This window comes from Macaca mulatta, chromosome 1, assembly GCF_049350105.2.
Source record: "Macaca mulatta isolate MMU2019108-1 chromosome 1, T2T-MMU8v2.0, whole genome shotgun sequence".
Classification (NCBI taxonomy): Eukaryota; Metazoa; Chordata; class Mammalia; order Primates; family Cercopithecidae; genus Macaca; species Macaca mulatta.
In genome coordinates, this window is record NC_133406.1 from 85,069,650 (window position 1) to 85,093,695 (window position 24,046).

At 40.0% G+C, this 24,046-nt stretch overlaps 1 protein-coding gene and 1 pseudogene across 11 annotated transcripts in view; both read right to left on the reverse strand.

Moving 5' to 3' along the window:
- CDC42BPA (CDC42 binding protein kinase alpha) overlaps nucleotides 1-12,341 on the reverse strand; it is a 328,744-nt gene extending 316,403 nt beyond the window's left edge. For all 11 annotated transcript variants that reach the window (XM_028826295.2, XM_077938812.1, XM_077938809.1 and 8 more), the window contains exon 1: nucleotides 10,869-12,341. In XM_028826295.2, the coding sequence (XP_028682128.1) occupies nucleotides 10,869-11,046 (178 nt within the window). In that variant the 5' untranslated portion in view covers nucleotides 11,047-12,341. The remainder of the gene's footprint in view (nucleotides 1-10,868) is intronic.
- A 654-nt stretch (nucleotides 12,342-12,995) lies between these two features.
- The window catches only part of LOC698398 (nuclear ubiquitous casein and cyclin-dependent kinase substrate 1-like), a 102,159-nt pseudogene continuing 91,108 nt past the window's right edge, over nucleotides 12,996-24,046 (reverse strand).

The following is a 24,046-nucleotide window of genomic DNA, read 5'->3' on the forward strand; positions in this document are numbered from 1 at the left end:
CTCTACTAAAAATACAAAAACTGGCCAGGCATGATGGTGGGTGCCTATAATCCCAGCTACTCGGGAGGCTGAGGTGGGAGAATCGCTTGAACCCAGAAGGTGGAGGTTGCAGTGAGCCAAGATCATGCCATTGCACTCTAGACTGGGTGACAGAGCGAGACTCCATCTCAAAAAACTAAATAAATAAATAAAGTGAAGAAAAAGAGAAGTAAACAAGGATCATATTAAAAAGTCTGTATGCCACACTAAAGAGGAGTTCAAATGTCATTCTGAAAGCTTTCAGTAGTTATTGAAGTATATTAAGCAGGATGTTGACATGATCAAAGGATCATGTTATAAGTGGTTTTTTTTTTTTTTTTTAATTCCTTCTACAAAGATCCTGGATGTGTAGAATTCACAATATTTTCAGGTTAGAGGCACATGTAATAAGGAAGTTGTTACTGCTTAACTTTTAATGGAAAAACAAACATGATTAACAAGGTCAGTAAGATCCAGGAAAGTAATCCATTTGTACACGTTTCATACAGAGAAGTCAACTGAGTCAGATGCACACAGAGGTTGAATAAAACCAGAACTCATGAGCTACTACACTTAACTGGGATTAACAGAGGCACAGAGTCAGAAGAGACAAATATGATCACACTTAATCACAACTTCAAGCAACATAACACAGCAAAGGACTCTTAGAAGAAACTGTCAGCTTAGCATGCATTAGTCTGAACTGAGAAGCACATTACGAAGGCACACAGCAAAAAGGCAGAAACAGATTCTACACTAGACCTGAAAATATTATTGTAGTTTTAACCATAAACTCTAGGAGAATCTCTATAAGTAGAGGGTATGGAAAAGCTTTATGATATCATATGTCAGCTTCTCACATATCTGAACTTAGTCTGTTGTTAAATGTTTCTTAGTTACGATTTTAGCTCAGGGCAAGATCATGTAGCTAGCAACACAATCTGAAAAAGGGGTTTTAGTCACTTTTCATAGTGGGGACTTTTCCTAATCTTTTCAAACAAGTATTTTTTAAATCCCAGGGCATACCACTTCTAAGTAAATGCTTGAGTGCTTTTAATAGTATCTGAGTCAACTTGGGGCATTGCATTAGCCACTCCAAGTAAATGATGATACTTAAGAATGGGATTCTTGCTGTAGCAAGACAACTATACTGCTTTTACAAGACTTTCATAAAATCTAATTAGCACTGTTCTATTTCACAGCCATGACAATATCGATCCCAAATTGTGTGCCAATGGTTAGAGAGGTACTGGATTAGAACATAATAAATTATGTTTTATGTTTATGTTTTTCCTTTACTGGAAAAAAAGAAAATCACTAGGTTAGCAGGTGCATCTTTGCAAACCAAGAATTGCACATATAAACTCCTCGAAGGCATGTATCAAGTCTCATTGTCCTTTGTTTGTAAAGATATACACACCCAATACCAACTTAATATTGCTTAGATGACATAAACAGATAACGCTAAAAAAACATGGCAAGGATAAAGGCAAACCTTCAAACCTTTGCCTTTGTTTGGAAATTGATATAAATTGTGACAATTTGTGTGGTAGAAGAATTTATTAACCACTTTTTGTCACACAACCAATTTAAAGGCTCTCATACTACCTATGGTTAACTATATACCAGCATTTCCCAAACTCTGTCAGCTGTTCTTCATAAGGAGTTCCAATGTTAAATTACTCAGGCCAATTCTAGGTAAAACAAAGTTTAAACGGTTTCTACACTGAACTTTTTGAAACTTTTTCTATGATAATGTGCTTTGTAATATCCAAAGAGGCATACAAAAAGCACTATTTTCCAATCTTACATATCCACTGAACTCTGAATTTTCAGAATATTCATTTATATCTCTTGAAATATAATCTAGGAAACACTAGTATACATTAAGTTTCTACATACCACACCACACATTTGTGGTACTGTCAGGTCACAAATACATTTATGGGTGCTGCAAAATCTTTAATACATAAAAAGTCCTAAATGAACAACACATCAATAATTTTTCATGATGATTTTAACCTTCTGCATTGAAGTCCAGAACTCTACCACTGATGCACAGATTGGACATAAATAGAAAAATAAAATGTTATTAGTCATCTCATATTCATTGTTGATGGCGGACAAATGAACATTAACTTGATATTTACTGAAGAATAATTATATAACAACAAAATGTTCCAATGCAAAAAGCTTATTCTATAAAATTTTTTTGCATAGTCACACAGAGATATTGGCATCTTCAATCCCAATATAATAAAATACCATCAGTAAGATACGAATGTATGTTAATAGTAAAACAGTTATTTACATCCTTATATTAGTATAGCTATGCATTTCAGTTTTTACCAATAAATGTCATTTTAATTATTCCTTTATCATAAGGCTAGACAGAAATTTTTAAAAGCAGAATGGGAGGCCGGGCACGGTGGCTCACGCCGAAAATTCCAGCACTTTGGGAGACCGAGCCTGGTGGACTGCCTGAGTTCAGGAGTTCAACATCAGCCTGGGCAACATGGTAAAACCTTGTCTCTACTAAAATACAAAAAAAAAAAATTAGCCAGGCATGGCAGCATGCACCTGTAGTCCCAGCTACTTGGGAGGCTGAGGCAGGAGAATTGCTTGACCCTGGGAGGTGGAAGTTGCAGTGAGCTGAGATCACGCCACTGCACTCCAGCCTGGGCAACAGAGTGAGACTCCATCTCTTAAACTCTTAAAAAAAAAAAAAAAAAAAAAAAAAAACCAGAATGGGAAATAAGCTGACAAAATACAATTATAAATCACCAGAAAAGGAAGAATCCTAAACCAACTTTTAACTTTTTAGAAAAGTAAACTATTAGTCTTATGTCCATTTTTCACAAAGAGACATAGGGAGGTTAAATAACTAAATCACCCAGCTAATAAACAAAGTAGTCAGTCTTAATCCAAAACCCCTTGCTCTTTTCCAGTATATTGGTTTAGAACAGAAACATTTCAGGTTAGGTGTTCTACTTGTGGATATTCACCATGGAAACTCTAAGGAAACTGGATTAAGTGTTATCACTATGAAAAGACCAAACTAAATAAAAGGTGTTTTTTTCATTAAGCCTACAGTGATGTTTAAGCAATCTGAAATAAAACTGAAAGTTAACAAATGATTGCACATGACTGAAATAATTCACAATCTTTTCAAAAGATTGTTTTCATCCATATAAATAGTACTTTCCAGTATAATTAGATCAGGGGTGGGAAGAACGGCACTGGTGAGGAACAGTTAAAGAGAAAAATACATCTAAATCAGAAAAAAGAAAAAAGGCCAGGTGTGGCTGCTCACATCTGTAATCCCAGCACTTTGGGGAGGCCAAGTGCTTGAACTGCTTGAGGCTAGGAGTTCAAGACCAGCCTGGACAACATAGTGAGACGTTATCTCTACCAAAAAAAAAGAGAGAGAAAACTAATTTTATTCCCCTATATGCTGTTTGTCTTTAAAAAATGAAATTAGATTGTCCTCTATGATTATTATCTGGCCTCCCCAAAACCCAGAACAAAAATTAACAGTAACCACAGTTTTAATTGTTCACATAACGCCAAAATAGCACCAATTATATATGTTTTCTCCTTAATAAAAGTATATATTTTCTAGTTTCCTTAACAGTATATATAAATAGGTGCTGGCACTGGAAACACAGTGCTTCATGGATATAATAAATAGCAGTAAAGTTCCCACACGAGTCCAAAAGTCTGAAACCAATGGCCTAGCAAAAATGTGTTACATGGCAAAAAAACAATACTTAGCACTGTAACAGGATTTTAAAACTATGAGTCCATATTTTCCTCTTAAAAATCACAAAGTAATGAATGCAATCTTTTCAGATAGACAATAGTTTTGCAAAATCTATAGTAATAAAAGATGTAAAAAATAAAAGAATTTCTATATTTAATGTGAATGACTACACATAAAGAAAAGCAAGTTTAATTAAAGCAGGAAAAGGTCATAATTAAGAGATCTCTCAGTAATTTCAAGGAGTTTAGTAATTTCAAGGAGTTTAGGAGTTGACAGCACTGGTTCATTATGATGTCAAATTTCACTCTACTTTTTAGGGTGCTTTTCTTAGACATAATTTTACCAACAGCATCACTCATGTTATTCCAACATGATTAAATTTATCTTTCAGTGCACATGACTTTCACACAGAAAATGAAGTTCACAGCCACTAAGTAAAACAACTTACTCAGATTTGGATTCTCTCTCCAATCCACACAATAACCCAAATATCTCTCAATATTTCTTTCTAACCCTGCAACTCAGGAAGTTACAAGGAAAACCATGACCTTATACTGGAAGAACATTTCCCAAAGTGTATTCTATGAAACACTGGTTGCCAGTCGTCCTCCAGACGCTCTAAAAAAAAGCTTATTCCATAGTCAGATAAACTTCATAAATTCTAGGATAATCTGCCGTATTTTTAACATTAAATATTGTCTAAAATCGTCTCCCAAATTGATTTATTCATATAAACCTTTCCCCTTGCCCAAGCATCTATTAAATATCCCATGGATTTCCAGAATACACTTTGAAACTAGGGAGGGAGGTTAGAGTGAAGAGGCCCTAATCCCAAAAGAGAAGCAAACAGTTCTATGAGGAAGAATAAAGGCAAACAGTGGGATTGGAAAGGGGAAGCCAGGTCTTTGTGTCCCGTTAACATGAAAGCTAAAGTGCTGCTCTCATACCATGACAGATAAAGAAACACTAGCCAATAGAAGGTTAGCCATTCCCCACCTACTGACTAAAAAAAGAGATGACAGTCATAGGAAGGAAGTGTGTAGAAGCTAGCTAGATAGAATAATCCTGGAGCTCTACTCACCATTAATGGGGAAGAAAAGGAAGCCCCCTTGATTTGGAAAGGAGTTTTTATATACAACAAAAAACTTGTGTCTGGGATGATCTATACTTACAGTGTGGGTAATTCAAAAACAAAAATCACACCAGGTGCAGAGGATCACACTTGCAATTCCAACACTTTGGAAGCCCAAGGCAGGTGGATAGCTTGAGGTCAGGAGTTTGGGACCAGCCAGGGCAACATAATGAGACCCCCATCTCCACACAAAAAAATTTTTTTTAATTAGCTAGGCATGGTGGCACTTGCCTGTAGCTCCAGCTACTTCAGAAGCTGAGACAGGAGGATCACCTGAGCCCAGGAGGTTGAGGCTGTAGTAAGCCATGATGGTCTTTCATAATAATTATTATGATAAGACTTCTTGACCCATCAAGATAGGGCAACAGGAGCTAAGCAATTCTTGGTCCTCGATACCTAAAACTTGAAGTCCCTATCACTGGCAGTTTCCTGAGCAACAAGGGATCGGAAAAAATCTGATGGAACTAGCAAATCCTCACCTACATCTACCCTAGAGTTCGGCTGAAGTGATGGGAAGCTAAAACCAAGAAACTACTACCCTTGTTTATAGGTCATATGGTTATCACTCAAACTCAAAAACTTATATACCTCTGACAATCAATCAAAGTCAACGCCCATTAGCCCAAAGTCAGAAAAGGAAAATGACAAAGGAAGAGACAATAAATCATCGCAAGAAATACAAAAGAGTGAAATTAACTCCTCTGCCCGTTAAGTTCTTTTAAATTAAAAATACCCAATCATTCAACAAGTCAGACTGAAGCAGCAACTCAGGAACATGGTCTTCATTCTCATTCTCTATCTCCCTCTCCCTACTCACTCTCATGTTCTCCCTACCCCATGTCTCCTCTTCCCATCTATTTCCAAGTCTACATCTTGTCCATACCTACCCTTTCCCTTCACTAGGTGCTTGAGTAAGTCCCTAATCTATTGTGTGCCCTTTTTGATAAAATCAACTGTCCATAATATTTTCACTGTTTAACAGTCAACACAGTATAGCTGCACCTACACTAAAGTATTTCAAACTCTTTTTATCTCAACCTATAGTAAGAAGTATGGGAACAAGAAATACAGAAAAACACAATGTTTTGCACAACAATACTTACTCCTGCATTTGATGTACTTTGTATTTTCTATTCTAGTCTTTAATTTTTTAAATGCTGGTTAGACTTAATAATTGATTTTAAAACCTATCACAACCAGCAGGAGAAAACAATGAGCTACATAGATAACATACTGTCAATAAATGTACCAAATAAGAAAATGATCAGGGAACAAATTTTTGATTGGCATGGAAGTGTGGTACAATAAAATATTTATTTGAGCTAAGTTATTTTATCCTAAAATAGCCTGAGCTTACTGTGTTATAGTATTCAAGTCCTAGGAATTACGGGACATTTCATAAAATTTCCAACATACTGCACTATTTATTTTTATATACTGCTATACTAAGGTATGCCTTACATTTCCATATAAAATAAATATATTTCTAACATTCCTAAAGTGTTAATCCTGACCTCCTGTTTTCACTCATAAAGCAATACATTATTTCTTTAAAAAAGCTGGGTGTGGTGGTGCCTGTCTGTAATCCCAGCTCCTCAGGAGGCTGAGGTGGGAGGATCTCTGAGTCCAGGAGTTCAAGACCAGCCTAGGCAACATAGTAAGACCCTTGACATGGTTTGGATTTGTGCCCTCACCCAAATCTCATGTCAAACTGTAATCCCAGTGTTGGAGGAGGGACCTGGTGGGAGGTGACTAGATCATGGGGGCAGACTTCCCCTTTGTGTTCTTGTGATAGTGAGTTCTCACAAGATCTGGTTGTTTAAAAGCGTGTAGCATCTCCTCCTTCCCTCTCTTCCTCCCACTCCAGCCACGTAGGACGGGATCTGCTTCCCCTTTGCCTTTTACCATGATTGCAAGTTTCCGGAGGCCTCCCATGGATGCCTCCTGTAGCCTGCGGAACTGTGAGCCAATCAAACTTCTTTTCTCTGTAAATTACTCAGTCTTAGGTAGTTCTTTATAGCAATGCGAGAATAGACTAATACAACCCTGTCTCTAAAATAAATCAATACATAAAATAAAAAGGGGGATGCTCCTAAAAACAAAAAAATTATAATACAACTCTGTCTCTAAAATAAATCAATACATAAAATAAAAAGGGTGATGTTTCTAAAAACAAAAAAAATTACTAATGAACATCAAGTATTTCAAAGACTTCAGGGCTTGACAGCACTAGTTCATTATATCTAAGTTCACTCTACTTTCTAGAGAATTTTTCCTACATGTAATTTTATCAACAGCATCACTCTTACGCTATTCCATCATGAATGCCAGTAACCAGTATCTTCCGGCAACTACCTCTAAGTGTAATTTCTCTTAAAAAGAGACAAATAGAAATATTATAATAATAGCCATTACACTTACTGAACATGCTTCTACCATGTGCCAGCATTGTACTGGATAAAATCATTGCACTTACTCATTATCATTCCTAGAATAGAATATTAGGTGGCTAGTATAAAGGAAACAAGGACCCAACCAATATTGCTGATTATCCTAGTTGAGAACTTAAATAAAATAAATGTAATCATCTGTATCAAATGAACATTTTGATAATTCGAACTGATTAATAAATTCTACTCAGGAAAAGCTAACAATGAGGAACAGCAGATGTGAAGAACAAAAGTATCCTAGAAAAGATACAGATCCATCAACACCTCACTTAATTAACCCTCGTGTAAAAAAAAAAAAGTGAACAGCTTTATGACAATTCTAATAAAAAGAAAAGCTTAAAGCATAGTACCTGCTGATATGTTCTAGGTACAAATTTATTAAACAGACTATTCTCTATGTATATATAAAATCTGAAAAAGCTATAAAATTACTTTTAGTGATAATTTCTATGTTACAAAGTCCAATATTCAAAAACCATCAAAATACAGTTATCCACATACAGACAGCCTTGCATATTTATTTTGTATTAAGTAATATTATCTTACATTTATTAAGTAAATTGGTAAGTAATTCCCTAAAATTCCAATTTCCCATTTAAAAGTAGGGTGTGGCCGATTTAATAATGATATACTAATTCAGTCATTACTAGCAAATTAGTTTACAATGTGGAAGTTATCTTTACTTCTACAACTCCACTGTAATTTATTCTAGAGTTATGCTGACATCCAGACTATTACTGTATACACAAACATACATAATCATTTCAACAACTTAAAACTAAGCAGACAAAAGTCTTTCAAATATTATTTACTATAAATAAAAATAACACATCTTATTAAATTTAAATGTGATCTATAGTCTTAAAGCACTTTTATTCCCGTGCTCTAGTGCTCATTGGCTTAATCCTCTTTCTCTTTCCACTTATTTCCTCCCTCAAGCCATCAGCACCAAAAGCAAGAAATGCTGTCAAAGAAAAACAACGTATCTGACTTTGAATTGTCAGTTTTCTTATTGTCATGATACTGCTATGAACAAAACATTAACTGTACCAATATAAAAATAAAATGGACTAAAACTAGGAATAAAATGAAATTGATATAAATGAAGCTGAATACAGCCGGTAAGAATCTTGGCTGACTCCATCTAAGAGTAATCTATCATCAGCATAAAAATAAGTAGCATCTAGCTGACACTTTCATTAATATAAATAATGAACACAAATATGTAAGAAATTGTATTATTTATACTGTGTTCCTGTTGCAAATAATCTTTTAAATATTTAAATAAAAGAATATTTTTTGAATTATTAAAAATCAAACTTAAAATTACACCATTTAAGGCAAATCTAAATTACCAAATTTAACCCCAACAACAATCCCTGTAAATTTCCACCAGAGTCCCAAAAAATAATGTTTAAAACATTTAACTGAGGTCAATTCACAATCTGGAAATATTCGTAGTCTTAACTGATTTTCACATATTGTTAGGTAATTAAAATAAAATAGGACATTTCCCCAAAATGTAGTAATCAATTCATATGAAGAACATATGATCTATTTCAATTCTTAAAGAGACTGGCATTCTTAATCTAAATTCTCAAATAACTTAAAGACATCAAACACTACTCACTACACAACTCCTGACAGCCTTTTCCATTCTTTCTTTTCTTACTCCTTATCCAAACTTCTACACTAATAAAAATAAAATTCAGCCAAATACTTATTTGATATTTGGCTTATATGAAAATATACATAAATGAGGTGTTTTTATAGATATATAAGAAACGACATCCAAGAAAAACATACTTTAATGGAAAATACATATAAATTATTCTAGCACAGCAAAATATTTCATAGCATAAAACTACTTACCTAAACTCTAATAATCAGAAGGCAGTGGAGAATACAGTTTTCTCTTTGTCATAAATCATTTAAAATTATATTTACTACTGGTACATACAGTTCTCCCATAGCTTCACAGATAGGAAAGAATTCACTAAATGACAAAAATCACAGACTAGAGTATCACTAAGGAACCATAACTTAAGAACTCAGGTTCCAACTCTAAAAGTACCAAAAACCTTTAAGTCTCAAAAAAAAAAAAAAAAAAAAAAATTAACATTACAGAATTTCTGAATTTGAGAGACATGGGATGTAAAACTACATATGCTTTACAAAATATTTTATTCAACATATAAAAGACATATACTCACAAAACCAGTACCAAAGTCAAAACTGTCTCGCTCTTAAGTGAGAAGTTACTTGAAAGATGGTTTAGATTGCTTACATTCCCAGGGTGAGTCTGGCAGTCTGTTTTGAAGAGTTATTCTACTCACATTTACATATTTTTTAAACCTTATGACATCACTTTGCTAGAAATCTCCTTATACTGGCAAATGGAATAAAGTTATTACTTATAGGCATTCTTGGATCAGTGGTTTACCTGAGAAACTAACTTTGAATAAATTTCAAATCCAAAAAAAAAAAGACACAATCAGCACCTGACTTTTACCTCAGGAAAATAAAGTTTTACTTGGGAACGAAGATATTTTAGCATAAGAACTTAGCATAAGAACAAACTAAAATTAGATTTCCAAAGGTACAAAACAATATTCGGCCAAAATCCTTCAAAAGCCAACGTACCACTACTACAGACAGATCTGGGTGACGATGCTTGCTTACTGCAACAGTGAACTTCTGGACGCTAGAGTGTACCCTGTATATAACAGGAGACGCTGAAGAACTTGAGCCAAGCCCTCAAGCTTGAAGGTCATGGAGCGTTTGCTCACATCATTGATCTATTCCAATACAGTAGGTCTTCTAAATCACATCTATATTTAGAAGAATGAAGCCAAAAATCTACCCAGTTTAGATTTAAATTAGAGTAAAATCTCTCAAGTGTAAGCTGTCCCCAAACATTCTCCATCAACTACTATCACAAAATTTTTAAACTATTTATGTCATTTAATCTTACAAACATAATTTTTGGAAAGTCCATGTTTAGCAGTTTCCTTTGCTTGTACTATGTAGAGATGAAAAAAAAACCCACTGATCACCACCTTCAGCTTCCTGTTGACCTAAGGTAAACACAGATATTATATCTCCTCCCATTTTGAGAATAATTTCCATAATCTGAATGTTTCCACCAATAAATGCCTTTCAAATGAAGGACTATTACAGTGCCATGTATTAGGCAACTGTAACCAATAATCCACTTTTGCCCATCACAGAATTGATTTAAAATATCTCACTGTTGACCTAAAAATGTAAGTTCTTCATCGCCAAGTTCCACATTAGCTAGGCCTTAAATCAAGGTAACAATTGAGCAGCACAGTTCTACTCCTGGGAAAATATTTACCAAAAACTAGCAGAAATCTTGAATAACTAGTGTCTATTTTTTTATTGTATTTTTTCTTTCAACGGAGTTTACTCATAACTCTCTATACCAATTAAATCATAATGACCAGCTAACGATTAACAGTTTATCTAAAAATTACAAACTTACCCCATTCTAGGTATTCGAGAATGTTCTTCTCTCTTCTCAATGGAGAATTATTGCATTCATCATAAAGACAGATAAGTATATCCAGTAATGTCTCCACACTGAAGCACTGCCCATTGGTCTGAGCGGGCCCGTCCAAAATAAACTGCTCCAACTGCCTCAAACGCACTTCTCCAGACATGTTTGCTTCGATTTCTGCTGGTTTTCCTTTAAATTATTATGATGACTTTTACTATTATCTGAACCTAAATTTTAAAAGGTATGGTTTTAAAAATAAACCACTTGTTATTCAAACAACTGTCATGCAATGCTGGTGCTGAATTAAACATCCAACACACCGGTAACCTCACTTAACTGAAGCGTCTTCAATTTCACCCATATACATATATTTTGAGGGTAAATTACCATAAAATATATACTTAATGCATTTTTTAAAGAATAATACAATTAAGTCGTATATTTAAATAAAATAATTAAAAGTACAACGAACTAGAGTCAACACTTCTTTAAAAAAAAAAAAACTCTTCTCCTTCATTCAAAATTCAACTCGTGCAACGTAATCCTGAAACGAATCCAGTTGCATCACTAATGAATAAAGTCCGATTTGCATCAGCAATTCACTTCCCGGGAAGAAAAACAGAAAAGGGAGAAAAAAACAGAATGCATAGAAGGGGGAGGGAAAACCAAATATGTTGCTGCAAATCCTCCCAACCACCACTTGGATAGTGCATCAGCGGCAATTTCTCCAGCGGGAAAGGGAGGGGGCGAGGTCCCTGAACAGCCCCTCGGCTCGGAGCACGCCAAGTCTTGCCCGGAGGACGCTTTTCGTTTCTCCTCCCGAGGTCCTTCTTTTTTAAGGCTTTGCAGTCAGTCCTATTTTCAACGGATTCCGGTGAAAACTCCTCATTTTTCTCCAGGCTTCTCCCCAGGGCCTGACCGGCGGCGCGGCCGGGGGTGGAAGGCGGGCTGCGGGCGGCACTGGCACCGGGCTCCGAAGGGGCTACTTGGCCGCCCGAGCCCGCTCCATGTCGGTGGTCACTCCTGGGCCGAGCCGCGCCGCGCCAGGCAGAGATTCCCCGTCTCCCCCACACCCACACCGCGGCCGCCGCGCCGGAGGCTCCCGACGCCCCAGGCGAGGGGGGGTGCTTCTCTGAATTCAAAGGACAAGAGCCGCAGCAGCTGCGGCGGCGGCGCGGGCGGCTCTGGCAGCTACTTCGCCCCCTTCTTCACACCCCTGGGCTAAGGGCATCTTTCCTCAGCGAGGAGGGAGGCGGCCGAGGCGCAGGAGGAGGGGTCGCTTCCGCGGCTGAGGAGACCAGAGGCTGCGGCAGTCCGGCTCCCAACCACTCCCTTCCTCTCCCTTCCAGCCCTCCCCCGCCTTCCCTCTCCTCTCGCGCCCGCGCCCTGGGTTCCGCTAGGCTCCTCCAGTCCCGCCGCACGCAGGCGGAGGCTGGCGGACGAGTCTGGATCCAATATGGCGGCCTGGCCCCCCGGCCCCGGCACACGCGCGCGCACACGCCCTCCACTCCCCGCCCCCGCCCTGCCCGAGCCTCAGCCCCAGCCGGCGACCAAGCCGGGCGGGGTCCGGCCGGCGCGCCCAGCGGAGGCCCCCAAGGGGGCGCGGGCTCTGGGCGCGAGTGGTTGCGCCAGCCGGAGAGGAGGGGTGGGGACCGCCTCGGCGGCGAGGCTGCGGTTACCGCAGCGTGGAATGCGGAGCTGCGGGAGGGCTGGGGGAGGCCCGGGCGGCGGTGGCGGAGCATATGGAGGCGGGATGACCGGGCCGCGCCGGGAGCTGCGGCAGGACGGGGCGCAGGGTGGAAACTGCGCCACCGCTGCGCCGTGGCCCCGGCTCCCCGAGGCTTCTGGTGCAGATAGCGAAGCGGGGCTCCTGCCTAGTCCTCGGAGACATCACCTGTCTGGCGCGTTTGTTAAAGGCGCCCAGAAGCAGCTGGCTTTAGGCTTCCGACAGAGCTGGAGAAGACGAAGCCTGTCTCTCAGCCCCTTACCTGCTCCCCACCCACCCCCCAGATTCGGTTCGCGCACACTCCAGAATAATCATTTCTTAGTTATCTAATTACAGCACTTCGTGTGTCATTTCCCAGGACAAAAACAATGACAGACTTGTCCGCGCTACCACCGAAGTCTTGGGTCTGCACGCAAAGGATGGAATCCCCCATCTCCATTCCCAAAAGTTTCCCTACGGGAGCCTGATAGTGTCTCCTCCAGAACTGTCCTAGCGGCTGCCTGTTTTTCCCTAGCCATGGTTACCGCCTGCGGGGGATTCAGCCTGTGAAGGCAGTCAAGGCAGTTCACCGCTGTCATCAAACCTACACCCGCGTGTGCACGCGCACACACACTTGTAACCCAGTGGCACAATGCAGGAATTAGGGCAACAAAGGCAAATCACTGAATAGCTAGGGCACCTGATGCTTGTAAGGCCCTTCCAGGTTTTTGTGAATCTCGGTTTTAGGAGAGCTCCCTTTAAAAAATTCTCGTGGAAGATGCCACATTTAAATTAACACCACAAAACTGGGTCGTTGCAGTTCTGTTACTTTCTCTTAAGATTGCCATCTCCTTTATGGTCCTTCTCTAAAATACAATTATTTTATATTCCCTCCCCACACCTGCGAGGCGGTTATGTTTCTATGTTAATGCCCACAATTGCATCTTACATCTTGATAATATGGAAGCTGAGGAAGAATTAGAAATGAGGGCCTAGACGTAAAATGAAGGCTAACAGAAGTTGATTCAAGTTGTGATTCACGAAATAGCACGAATCTTTTATGAAATCTACACTTGCAACGTCTACACTTGCCTGGCTTAAGAACAGCATTATTTTCAATGCGGTCTTGACATGAATAATACTTAGATTCAAACAAAAGGTCAATCATTTCCAGCCATGACATCTTTATATGGGTGTGTGTTGTCTAATTCTAAAAGTAGTAGAAAAGCAAAAAGAAAAGTTTAATCCTAACACAGATAATAAGCAATATTTTGGTGTTTATTATTCAAGTCTTTTTCCTATGCACTTTTACAAAAATGATACATAATAAAAGACAGTTTTATAGCCTCTTGCTTGAAATTAGCAATATATTTTGGACATTTTTTCAGCTCAACAAATATTCTTCAACAATATGGATTTTAATGGTGAAGCCAATTTTAACAGTTTCGTTTGACCATAAGATGCGGTAGCAAAGAAGGAAGCAATTTCTTCTCCTTTTTCAAGTATGGTAAACTAAAGAACTGACTCCAAGATACCTACTTTTCCAACTTACAAATAACTAAAAAGAAGTTTAAAGGAGAACCTAAAACGTGTTAGGTCTCAATAAATGCTAATTGACAATGGAAGTATATGAGATGTAGATACATTTTTTTTTTAACAAAAGAGTCAAGCTGTCAGTTCTCTACCAATTCTATTAGCACTTGGGTACCACCCACAGTCCAGGGTATTGATGGTTGCTAAATAACCCTTTCCACATTATTTAGAAAGCAGAGAGGAGAATTTATTTTTATTTAAATAAAAAAAACACACACACACACACACAAAGAGAAGGAAGGAGGTTGAACCCAATCAATTTTGCTTGAATAATTCAAGCTCAGAGACTTAATAATTAACTAGACACTAAACACATTGTGCGGGTGTTATTTTAAATGTTCCAGTTGAAGTGTGAACATGCTTGTTAATGAAACCGGTCTTAAGCCAAAGAAAGGCGCAGCCCAGCAGCCGTACAGTGCTTGAGGTGTTCCTGCAAAACAAGAGTGCCACAGGCTGCCTCACAGGATATTCTTTGGGGAAAAATAGCCTGGAGGAGGTCTTCTTTGTGAAATTCTGCTTGGGGGCCTGGAGATTAGATGTATACCACTGCAAATGCCCAATTTGTTTGAAATAATCAGAGAATGTTTTATGAAGATGCTGGGAATTAATCTGACCATTCAGAAAAGAAAGAGGACAGGAGAAGACAAGAAGGTAGGAAGGTGGAAAGAAGAAGGCAGGACAGAAATCATTAAGCCTAGTCCCCAGTACGAGCTCTCTTCAACTAATCCTCCAATTCAGGGCTAAAAGCAGGAGAATTAATCCACCAATTAATATTTTTAACAGTCAGCCTCACTCTCACCTTGGTATATCTAACTTCAGAATAACTATAGGGTCATTGTTGGAGAACGGAGCCGAAAACAAGGTGAGTGCCACAGTAGGGCTTAATGTATAGCACTGAGGATGTTTTACCACATCTCCTTTTAGCCTAGCCACATCCTGACCCTGCAAATGAATGACTTGGCTTAGTACCCTCCCAAGATAAAATGCCAGCAAATGCCTGTCCTCTCTTCATGTCAGGCTCCTGACATGAGTGAGATCAACTGCAAGGGCTTATATATAAAAAAGAAACTTTCTGATTAATAACTGCTTCCTTTACAGAACACTTAACAACCTGTAAACACTGTCCTGGGTAGTTTGAGCTCATGTTTTATTCAATCATCATAACCATATGAAGTAGGGAAATTACCTCTATATCATAGATGATGGAAGAAGCTGAGGCTTAGAGATCTTAACTTGTGAAAGATCACACAATTAGTGATTGACACAGGAGCTACAAGTCAGTACCAGGCCTGTCTCATGCCAGTGCCCATGGCTTTAACCACAAAGCAAGTGAGGTATAAAACATCTTCAGGTTCTATAAACGCAACTCTTCCTTCCTATTGTAACAAGGAATAAGTGGGATGTGTTGTTAATTCACATATTTGGGCTTTAGAAGTTGATGTCAGGGCAAAGAAAGAACTACGTACATGATTATGTCAGGGTTCAACCAAAAAAGCAGAAATCACGTATTTATTTAAACCAGAGAAAGCTTTTTTTTTTGAGACGGAGTCTTGCTCTGTCTCCCAGGCTGGAGTGCAGGGGCGTGATCACATGCTCACCGCTACCTCCATCTCCCTGATTCAAGCGATTCTCCTGCCTCAGCCTCCCAAATAGCTGGGACTACAGGCACACGCCCACGCCATTACCACATCTGGCTAATTTTGTTTCTTTTCCTTCCTTCCTTCCTTCCTTCCTTCCTTCCTTCCTTCCTTCCTTCCTTCTTTCCTTCCTTCCTCCCTCCCTCCCTCCCTCCTTTCTCTCTCTCCTTCCTTCCTTCCTTCCTTCCTTCCTTCCTTCCTTCCTTCCTTCCTTCCTTCCCTCCCTCCCTCCCTCCCTCCTTCCTTCCTTCCTTTCTTCCTTTCTTTCTTTCTTTTGTGAGACTAGTCTCTCTCTGTTTTCCAGGCTGGAATGCAGGGGCGCAATCTCGGCTCACTGCAAGCTCCGCCTCCCGGGTTCACACCATTCTCCTGCCTCAGCCTCCCGAGTAGCTGGGACTACAGGCGCCCGCTACCATACCCGGCTAACTTTTTGTATTTTTAGTAGAGACGGGGTTTCACTGTGTTAGCCAGGATGGTCTCGATATCCTGACCTCTTGATCCGCCTGTCTCAGTCTCCCAAAATGCTGGGATGACAGGCGTGAGCCACCGCGCCCGGCCCACATCCGGGTAATTGTCTTGTATTTTTAGTAGAGACGGGGTTTCACAATGTTGGCTGGGCTTGTCTTGAACTCCTGACCTCAAATGATCCACCCACCTCAGCCTCCCAAAATGCTGGGATTACAGGTGTGAGCCACTGCACCCGGCCGAAACCAGAGAAACCTTAATTCTGACACATGGTTCCATGGTTCCATGGATGATGGAAGAGCAAGGAAGTCAGGTGACCCAGTTTGGCAGCAGCCGGAAGCTATTCCCACCCCTAGGCTGGTGGAAGCTAAAACCAGGGCTGGTGGGAGATGGAGCCACAGAAGAGATGCAAGTGCTACTGGGGATGCTGCCTTAGGCAGACAGAGGGGAAGAGAATCCTCTTATGACAAATCTCCTGTCATTTGCAGCTAACACGGAGCCTCTCAAAGGGAGGCTGCATGAGTGGTCCCCAGAGATAAAGTAGAGCAGGCAATGGGTAAGAAATGAATGTAAGAGCAAACAGGCAGAATTTGCACACATATAATCAACACAGTTACAGTTTAACCCAAACTATAATAAAATCAATAAAACAAATGTTTTATCTCTGAACAACCATTAAGTAGATTTTGAAGTGGTATTATTTTAACATAGGAGAAGTTTTTACCTTTTTCTTTTCAAATTTTTTTATTTTTTTCTTCAAGAAGTTAAAAAACCAACCAACCCTCATTAGGGCAGGTTTACTTAGGTATACAGACGAATAGTTCCCACTTGCTTGTCAGTGGATTTTGTCCATGTTGCCCTATCTTTAAATTTATCATTTAAAATCTCTCATTAAAGCTCTACATAAACAAGCTCTACTATAAATGGAACTTTCCAAAATATGTTTAGATTCAAACGTTATAATACAGATATTGTCAGCTATTAGAGCTACTTAGCAAATTTGAACATTGCAAAGATAAGTGAGATTCTTTCATAAATTCCATCAGCAGAAAACACTTGGTAAAGACTGTACTGCAACATGTGGTGACAAAACCAAACCAATTAAGCCAGTGTGAACCTTTGGTCCTGAGGTGGGAGTGGAGGTGACACACCCAGGACCTATAGGGGCTGGCAGCCAAGGAGGTGAAAGTTGACGAATTCAGTTACCACACTCTGGAAATTGCTCTGGCCAAGATTGCCAGTGACTTCCACATTACCAAAATTAATAGGCAATCCTCAATCCGCATCTCATTTGCCCTTTAACAGTATTTCACAGTGCTGATCACCTCTCTTAACTAAAACATTTTCCTTCACTTGATTTCCGCACTCTCCTGATTTTCTCCTACCTCACTGGCCACTCATTCTCAGTCTCCTTCACTGGATGATCCTTATCTTCTTGATCTTCAAATACTGGAGTGTCCCAGGGCTCAGAACCTCATCTCTTTTCTAGCTACACCCATTACCTAGGTGATCTCAATTAATCTTAAGGCCATATATACAATCTATGATGGTCTGAAAAACTTGTCATAAATTCTTCAACACTCCTTCCATTGAAAGGTTGGGTCTATATCCTCTTACGTTGAATCTAGGCCAAGCTTCGTGACTTGCTTGTCCTAAATAGAATGTAGCATAAATAACTGCTTACCTTCCTAGGGTGAGCCATAAAAGGCAATGCAGTGTCAGCTTGTCCACTGGAACACTGTCACTAGAACCCTACATTGCCATGTAAGACATTCAACTAAATTCAACTGTCCTAAGGCTGCCATGCTAGTAGGGAGCCCAAGCTGCATGCAGTCACCTATTCAGCAGCTCCGGGCAGCATCAGCTGCTGGACATGTGATTGCAGACACTTCCAGATGATTGGAGTCTGCAGCTGTCAATCACCCTAGCCAAGACTCCCAGCCTTCTCATCTGAGGCCCCAGTCATTGTGGAGCAGAGTTAACTTCTCATCACTGTGTTTTTTTTCACATTTCTGATGTGTAACGTCCATGAACCTGATGAAATAATTGCATTAAGCTGCTACATTCTGAAATAATTTGTTGTGCAACAGTAGTAACTAGAACAACATCATCTTTTTTTTTTTTGGCAGGGTCTCACTCTTCACCCAGGTTGGAGTGCAGTGGTACGACCATAGCTCACTGCAGCCTCCACCTCCCAGGTTTAAGTGATCCACTCACCTCAGCCTCCTGAGTAGCTGGGACTACAGGTGTGCACCACCATGCCCAGCTAATTTTTTTGTTGGGGGTGGGGGTAGAAATGGTTTCGCCTTGCTGCCCAGGCTGGTCTCAGACTCCTGGGCTCAAATATTCCTCTTGCCTCAGCTCCCAAAGTGCTAGGATTACAGGTGTGAGCTACCGTGCCTGGTCCAAATGGTCTTTACACTCATTAAATCCTCTTTAAAATCCTGTACAGTAGAATCTATTATTATTTCCACGGAGAAAAACTGAGGACTAGACAGATTAAGTAACTTTCCCAAGTGTACAAAGCTGATAGGTAGTATCAGGATTCCAGCACAGGTGGGATTCATTCTGAAGCTTGTGTGCTGAAATGCTTTCCTCACCTACCTCATAGCAAGGTAAGAGAAACTAATACCAGCTACCTGATTCATATTTAGACTGTGCCCTATTGTCTAAAAAGAGAAGAGAAAACAGAAATGACTTAGCTATAACCTGGAAGCAGAGAAGACATTCTTTTGCAGAGATTTTTGTTCATTGTTTTTCTTATTAAAGAAGAGCAAATAAGAGAGAACAGTTTTATTAAAATAGGACTTATTTCATGGAGACAAAAAAATGAAACTCTTTGTTATCAGGATGGTAATGGGTGATAACTCAATTTAAATACAAAGAGAGATTGTCAAATTGTAATCTGTGAAGATTTTTTAAATGATTATTTCAATTCAGTTCCAACAGCCACCTATCTTGAATGGTCTGGAACCCACCTGCCAGAAGGTGACAGGACCAGAACAGATACGCTCTCCAGGCCTCATTCAGCAATAAGATTCAGTGCTTCACACCAGTATGGGAGACTAATTAAACTCACAGTTGTATGGTGGAGCCAGCGATTATGTTTTAGAACAGTCTGACCTCTCTCTGACCCAGAGGATAGCAAGCATCAGCATTTACAAGCCAAATGAAATAAGGCACTGTCAGCAATGTTTCTTACAGTAAGAAATATAATAATAATAATAATAAAAAGCACCAAGACATAAACCCACATATAAGATGGTATCTGGAGACCCCAGGCATCCATAAAAAGGGAAGTGAAAATTCAAGAAAATTCAATCTGAGATCCTAACAGGGGCTTTCCTCAAATAAGAAAGGCCCCCAAGTTGGCACGGTGGCTCATGCCTGTAATCCCAGCACTTTGGGAGGCTAAGGCAGGCAGATCACCTGAGGTCAGGAGTTTGAGACCAGGATAGCCAACATGGTGAAACCCCGTCTCTATTGAAAATGCAATAAAAATTAGCCAGGTGTGGCGGCACGGGCCTGTAATCCCAGCTACTCAGGAGGTGGAGGCAGGAGAATCGCTTGAACCTGGAAGGTGGAGGTTGCAGTGAGCCAAGATCGCACCAGTGCACTCCAGCCTGGGCAACAGAGAAAATTCCGTCAAAAAACAAAAAAAAAAAAAAAGAAAAAGAAAAAATAAATAAAGTCCCCAAATATTATAAAAATTAAGGAAAAATGTATGCGGAGGACAATAAAGAGTACAAAAGACTTCATAAGTATTAAAATATGGGACCTTGTTCCAGCCACTTCTTCAAATACTAGCATGACATTGACATAGGTCAGGATAAAAAGCTAGAGAACAATATCAAAGAATGATGTTAGAAAAAAATTAAGTATTTTTTATTACTGTAACATTAGGTTTTTCTGTTCTTTGAAAGTTTGTTTCTCATAATGATAACATGTTATCCTATATAAAAACAACTAATTGATCATTAGTGTATTATTTTCTCAGCAATGGAACTGAGTTTTCTCTAAACCATCTATGTCCATGCTCTTGTTCATCCTGCCTTGTGAGAAGTCATTTATTTAATGACTACCTTAGTGCAAAGCACCATGTATGACTGTGAAACAAATACTTTTACTATACAAAAATAAATTATCTAGGCAGTGATAAAACTACCACCTTGTCCTCATTAGTACCTCATACTAAAAATGGAATTAATCGGCCGGACACAGTGGCTCATGCCTGTAAACTAAGCACTTTGGCAGGCCGAGGTGGGTGGATCACCTGAGATCACACCACTGCACTCCAGCCTGGGTGACAGAGCGAGAGTCTGTCTCAGGAAAAAAATAAAATGGAATTAACCATCCCACAAAACTACTAGATAATCATTAACAAGTACTAGAGCAACCATTCCCAAATTGCTTTTTTTAAACTACTATTAAGATGTTTCAGTTCATTCATTCAGTCACCAATGAATGTCATCAATGAAGTACTTACCAAGCCCCCAGTCTCCACCAGATACAGAGTATAAAGTATAAATGGATCATGTCCAACTTTCATTGTAGAAATCCCCAAGATAAACTTACAAATTTTAAACAAAGGTATCATAATATTGTTAATGTCCTTTTAGTTGGAATGGGAAGGTTGGTTGGTGGAAGGTAATGAAGCAGAGAAATTTCCCTGAAAGCTGAATTATAGTATACCTTTTGGTACACTTTGTATTCCTCAGAACAGAGTAGACAACAGAGAGGATTTTTCCAAGAGAGAAAATAAGCCACAGCTATTATTAAAAAAAAATTGAAATCGTGTCCTCTGCAGCGACATAGATAAAGCTGGAGGCCATTATTCTAAGTGAAATGACTTAGAAGCAGAAAATAAAATACTGCATGTTCTCACTGAGGTATTTGGTAACTTGTCCATGAGTACACATGGACATAAAGATGTAAATCATAGGTACTGGGGACTCTAAAAAGAGGGAGACTGTGGGGGTGAGGCTTGAAAACTTGCCTATTGAATACAATGTTTGCTATTTGGGTAATGGGTATACTAGAAGCCCAGTCCCTGCCAATATGCAATACACCTGTGTACCCCTTGAATCTAAAATAAAATGAAAATTTTTAAAAAAGAATAAACCAACTTCGGGGCTGTGGGAAGCAAGCTGGGACAGAAGAATCAGGCCCCTCTAGGAAAAGACAGAGGTACAAATAACCAAATCCAAGCATGGCTAAGTGAAATCTCATGAGGGTGATTAAATTTTCCAGTGGTGGCCAGGCACAGTGGCTCACCCCTGTAATCTCAGCACTTTGGGAGGCTGAGGCGGGTGGATCATCTGAGGTCAGGAGTTCGAGACCAGCCTGACCAACATGGAGAAACCCTGTCTCTACTAAAAATACAGAATTAGCTGGGCATGGTGGCGCATGCCTATAATCCCAGATACTCAGGAGGCTGAGGCAGGAGAATCGCTTGAACTCGGGAGGCAGAGGTTGTGGTGAGCTGAGATCGTGCCATTGCACTCCAGCCTAGGCAACAAGAGCGAAAACTCCGTCTAAAAAAAAAAAAAAATTCAAGTGACTCAGTTCCACAAAGACAGGGTCAGGTGGAGCCACTCCTGAGAAGAGATAGTTATAGTTGTCAGATGGGGGCTAGGATGATAGATGGATGATGGTGGTCCTTCTAGGTTAGAAGGGCATTGGTTACTAAGGGGTGGGAAGACGACATGAGGCAGAAACCCGTGAGCGCTTCCAGGTATTAGTCAAGAAGGGGTAGCCTCAAGTTTCAGCAAGGAATTGGAACACACATAAAAAACCCAGATGCAAAGCTACAAATATAAGCTAACCAGCTAAACTAGGGGTCAGCTGGAAGCTCTCTGAGGTATCTGAGGGCTAAATGTTACTTTGGGCCCACTAGACCAGTGGTGTGGAAGCAAGGACCCATTTTAAGATCTCACCAGCTATTGGTCAGACTTCTCAGTGTGCCCTGTAAGGCCAGAGTAGCCCTAACCAAGGGTCTATATGGAGTAGAACCTGAAGGTTGTGACAGGAAAATAAAAATCCAGGACCCCAATTCACTCTGCCAAAAGAAAAAAAATGAAGCTGAAAGCTGAGTTGTGCAAGAGCTGCCTTTCCTTTTGTTCCTAAGCAGATAGCCACAGATTAAAAAGTTAAATATCTCCACAGGTAGCTACTCTATGTTCACCTTATCTTACGTAAAGCTCCAATTTACTGAGCACGAGAGGAATACGTAATTGACTATTCCCCTACCTGCTCCTTTTCTCTTGCAACATATAAATTCAGTAATGTAACCACCTCTCTCCCCTCCAGCCCACTATTCCCTCTTTAAATATTGAAGCCCTCAGACCATAGACTATTTCTGAAATTCTGTGTTTGTTTGTTTTCTTCCTGGGCATGTCCTTAACCTTAGCAAAATAAACTTCTAAATTGATTGATACTGGTCTCAGATGCTTTTTGGTTAACAAGGTCATCACTGCTGGCATCTGGTTAAGACTGAATAGTCATGAACTTATGCTGCCAACCTAAAACTACTCCCTCACTGGGACGCCTAACACCTCGGACAGTGTGGCCATTGCTTTGGGTTAAGGTCGAATCAGGGAACATCTTTCACAGGCTGGATACAATCTAAAGCTTGGATTAACCTGCCCACTAGCATACTGATACTTATTACTTTGAGCACTTGAGCTCAAATGCAAATAATGATTTCTCCCTTAATTGGCTGCTGTGGTGATCCCATTCGGAGTGGAAGCGCTGAAGGTTAAATAATAAAAAGCTACTGTGGAGCTATAAACCATGGTTTAAAAACCCCTTTAAAGGAAAGTGATTAAAAGAGATAGCTAAGGTACAATACCCTCTGCCCAGTGGACAATAAGATGGACTAGAATGTCTAGATAACACGTTAGATTGAGCTATTGACTATCTCTTCCATACACTCTTTCATTCAGCAAATATATATTGAGCACTGACTGTATGCTGGACAGTATGCCAGGTCTTTCTCAGGCTTGGAGAATACAAGCAATTCTTCTCTCTCTCTCTCTCTCTCTCTCTCTCTTTCTCCTCTCTCTCTCTTTTTTTTTTTTTTTTTTTGGACAGGGACTCACTCTGTCACCCAGGCTGGAGTGCAGTGGTGTGATCACAGCCCACTGCAGCCTCAACCTCCTGAGCTCAGGCTATTCCCCAGCCTCAGCCTCCCAAGTAGCTGGGACTACAGATATGTGCCACCATGTCCAGCTAATTTTTGTGTTGTTTGTTGTTGTTGTTGTTTTGAGACAGGGTCTCACTCTGTCCCCCAGGCTAGAGTGCAGTGGTGCAATCTTGGCTCACTACAGCCTCCGCCTTCTGGGTTGAAGTGATTCTCCTGCCTCAGCCTCCTGAATAGCTGGGATTACAGGCATGCACCACCACACCTGGCTAATTTTGTATTTTTAGTAGAGATGGGGGTTTCACCATGTTGGCCAGGCTGGTCTTGAACTCCTGATCTCAGGTGATCCACCCACCTCAACCTCACAAAGTACTGGAATTACAGGCATGAGCCACCACGCCTGGCTAATTTTGTTTAGTTTTCGTAGAGACAGGGTCTCACTACGTTGCCCAGGCTTGTCTCAAATTCACGGACGCAAGTGATCTTCCTGCCTCCGCCGCCCAAACTGCTGAGATTACAGGTGTGAGTCACTGTGCCAGGCCAAATTCTCTCTTTCTTATATTCACTCTGGCTTTCTCTCACTCTCTTCCTCTGTTTCTGCCTTTTCCTCACTACAGTCTCT